This window comes from Pteropus alecto, unplaced genomic scaffold (assembly GCF_000325575.1).
Source record: "Pteropus alecto unplaced genomic scaffold, ASM32557v1 scaffold3, whole genome shotgun sequence".
In the NCBI taxonomy this organism is placed as follows: domain Eukaryota; kingdom Metazoa; phylum Chordata; class Mammalia; order Chiroptera; family Pteropodidae; genus Pteropus; species Pteropus alecto.
In genome coordinates, this window is record NW_006442484.1 from 27,727,760 (window position 1) to 27,731,486 (window position 3,727).

General features: G+C 40.1%; 1 protein-coding gene across 1 annotated transcript in view; it reads right to left on the reverse strand.

Moving 5' to 3' along the window:
* The window catches only part of ARL5A (ADP ribosylation factor like GTPase 5A), a 24,340-nt gene extending 20,619 nt beyond the window's left edge, over positions 1-3,721 (reverse strand). The window contains exon 1 of the mRNA XM_006921067.3: positions 3,548-3,721. Coding sequence (XP_006921129.1) covers positions 3,548-3,593 — 46 coding nt within the window. The 5' untranslated portion in view covers positions 3,594-3,721. The remainder of the gene's footprint in view (positions 1-3,547) is intronic.
* Positions 3,722-3,727: the final 6 nt, after the last annotated feature.

The window sequence follows — 3,727 nt, forward strand, 5'->3', positions numbered from 1 at the left end:
ATCCTCCCCCTCTAGGGTGCTGGGGAAAGCTATTCATTAGGAGATATTTCTCTGGAGAGTCTCCATTCTGAAATCAACTGAAGTAGGTGCTAGAGGAAGCCGATGGCTGCTGCTGACCACTACGCAGTGCAAGAACCACCACTGGCGGTGTTCACACTGCAAGAGCAGGACAGATCCTACTGAGAGCACATTTTATGTAGGAAATTAAAAAACCCTTTCCTACTGCAGTATCCCTCCAATGCTGTCTACTGACAAAACTTAACACTGTGCTAGCTGGCAAAAGAAAAATATTTAAAGGACTCAGCACCATATCCACAGAGCATACACAAAGGGTGAATTTGGAGCTGAAAATTTTAATAACTGACACAGTCCACTCCTTTGGCCATTCCATTTCATTACGTACCCTTCTACACGTCTGAACTCCCATACAATAAAAAACAACAACAGAAGCAGAGGTAGCTTTCCCGGCACCAGCAGCTTCTCCAGAACTCATTTATTACTTACTCCTTTTCTAAGAACCAATCAGAATGATACAGGTTATCAATGGGAACTTTCTGAACTATAAAAGAAGTTATGAATAGTTCACATTAGTGTCAGAAAATTCTTCCTTTTATTTGAGTCCTTGTGCAAAGAAAATTTTATTGTTGTTTTAAGAGCACTAACTCTGCTAATTCCCCATGATTTTGGTAAAATCCCAGGTCTATCACTTTTAACTGCAGTGCCTTAAGCAAGCAAGTTACCTAATGTTTCTTTGAACTGTAAAATAAGGAGAATATCTACCTCATAGGGTTGTTGTGAAGAGTAAGTCAATTAACTGAAAACTAAATCGATCTGCATAAAGCATTTAGAACCTAACCTTATATGTCAGTAAATGTTAACTGCTATTATTTTATCTATAGAGATGGAGTTAGCTTATTTCCTGTCTCCCCACACAAAAATGAACACTCCATTAAAGGCAGGGTTTTGTTTGTTTGTTTGTTTTGTTCCCTGCCTTATCCCCACCACCTACAACAGTTCCCGGCACAAAATAGGTGCTCAAAAAGATTCATGTAATAAACAAACCAACCACTGATCACACACCTTTCTGTATTAAAAGATATTGATGGCAACTCTTCAAAGTTCTAAAGACTTATAGTTTAGTAACTGAGAAACAACGGGACAAAAAAGAAAAAAAAAAAAAACGATACTAGTCTCTTCTTTAAGAAGATAAGTATCAGCAACATATATCTTCAGCGTTTTAATTTGCCAGCGTTTGGCATTTACCAGTTGTACGGCCTAGGAAAATCACTCCATTAGACCCTCAGTTTCTAATTTTTGGTGGAAAAGAATAAATTATTACTTCAAAGGACTGCTGAAAATTTTTAAGTGATGTATACAACAGCATGTAAAACAAAGTTTGTACTCTATTTTATTTAAATATATATCACCTAAATGCAAACTCTGATTTTTCAAGCCTCAGCAGTGAGTGAGCAACTAGCTTTCACTGTACATTTAACCTATCTAAGCATAAACTGAAAAAGCTGTTCTACAGGGGTTTCAGAAAAAAGGATACAGCACAGTTTAAGTTTCATCATCTTGGCAAATTCTGTAATCCCCCCAAATCTTCCTTCCAAGATTTTATGTGAAAAGATTAGAGGACTGTGTTCTGTATCTGTTGAAGTAAAATAAAGCGTCCAAGATATATCTAACTTACACATATCCAATTTAATAGAGAACCAAAAACTCAAATATTTTGAAAAGTGACCCTGATAAAACAACCACATCATTTAGCAGAAGAAAAAGTTTATTCACATGACTGACATCTAAATTTCCAGAACTTCATTAATTCCTATTAATTTCCTAGCACTGAAATAAATGTCTAGTCAAAAATTACAAAATATAGGTAATAAGAACATTACCATTAGTACATTTTTAGTGGTAACAATGCACACATCCTTATTGTTTATTACTGGCAAGTAGCCATCAGCAAATCTCTAATTCATTCTTAAGTTACGGAGACAAATAATTTAATCATTGACTCAAAATAAGAAGTGGAGATATCTAATTTTCTTGCAGTATTAGAGTTAATTTACAAGCAAAGTCTTTCTAAATTTCTAAATACTAGCTTTACTAAAAATAACAAAATTGTGGATGTTAAAACTAGAATAGATCTTATCTACTGTAGGTGCCGCCAACTTCACAGCAATTTAAATTTCAATACTTGAGATCTGGAGATTAAGTTTTCAAGACTTGTAGGCTCCACAGTCACATAGCCAACCAAGATCCTTGGTGATTCAGGTGAGAAAACATAGACCCAGAGAGGTTAAGTGACTGGTTCCCACTCTCTCCCAAAAGAAACGGCTAGCCAAAGACAGTGCAAATTAGAAACTGGTTTTCTCCAATTTATAAAAAATCCCTGTATCAGAAAAATAACTGAAAATATTGCTCTTCCACTTAATGTCATGTGATCTACATTATTACAAGTTCCAGTTCTGCTACTGTCTCGTCACATTCTTATATACGTGCAGCTGAATCATGAAGGAGGAGGCGGGGTAGTGGTTGTACATAATAGATGCCATCATTCAAGTGTTGGAAAACTTTGGGATGTGACACCACCACCGACTTACACAAGAGAAAAACAAATTAAGTTATTGACGTACACCACTAACTATATAGCATCTTAATGATCATGGAGTCTTTATTAAATTATATCCTCTTTCCCCTTTTATACATTAATTTGGAATAAATTTTAATAAACCTGATGAGCATTTCAAGACAATATCTGAATTTAGATGAACTTAATTATCTCTATGCGATACTACATTCTGTACGTAACCTGCTAGTCACCTATGGTTAACAAATGTTTCACGTGGTATGGTTTTTTAAATGCTTTCACCGAAATATTTCCAACATTTTTAACCTAAACGAAAGAAAACTACTTAAAAAAGCAACCCGAGTAGGAAAATGACCTTAAGCTTCACCTTAAACACAGATGTAATTATGGCAAACGGGGAGAGGTCCATAAGTACTCAGGATGCAGAAGTGTGTCCCCAAAGGAGGGGAGGAGGTTAAAGAAAGGCTCATAAACCTGAGGTGTACTGGACAAGTCAAGAACGATTCCTCGTGTTTTCCGCATTCTGCCACCACCGGTCGCTCAGTGGTGTGCTGGGGATAATCTATAACCCTCGTCCCAGAGAACCTCAGCATTTCTCCATGATTTGCAAACCCAACTGCAGGAGGAAAAAGGGCTGAAAAGACAAGCCAGGCTGTGCTACTCAGGGACATCAAATCTTTTCCATTCCCAGCCCAAATCGGAGCAATGGGTGTATTTGCGGAATGAATTTCCTAGGAAAGTCCCTTAAGACAAAGGTCTGCGAGTCGGGAACCATCCCCGAGCTGGGAGTGGGAATGAACCCAGGCCCGGAGCCCCGCAGTCCCGCAGCCCGCACCCCGCGCAGAGACCGCGCGCGACCGCGCCGCAGGCACTCCGGAAGTATTCGGAGCCCCCCACCCACTCAGCCAAGACAGACCCTCTTCGCACCCAAACGCCTCGGCCTGAGCCCCTCACCCTGGTGATTGAACAGTCTCCATATCCTGGTGAAGAGAATTCCCATTCTCGGGCAGCGGACCCCCCTCCAGCCACCCGGGCCGCCTGGCCTCCCCCGGCTCAGGCTGACTAGGAGGAGAGAGACGCGCCGGAGCCTCCGCCTCTGCTGCTGCTGCTCCCGCGCTGGCCGCCGGCCCGCTT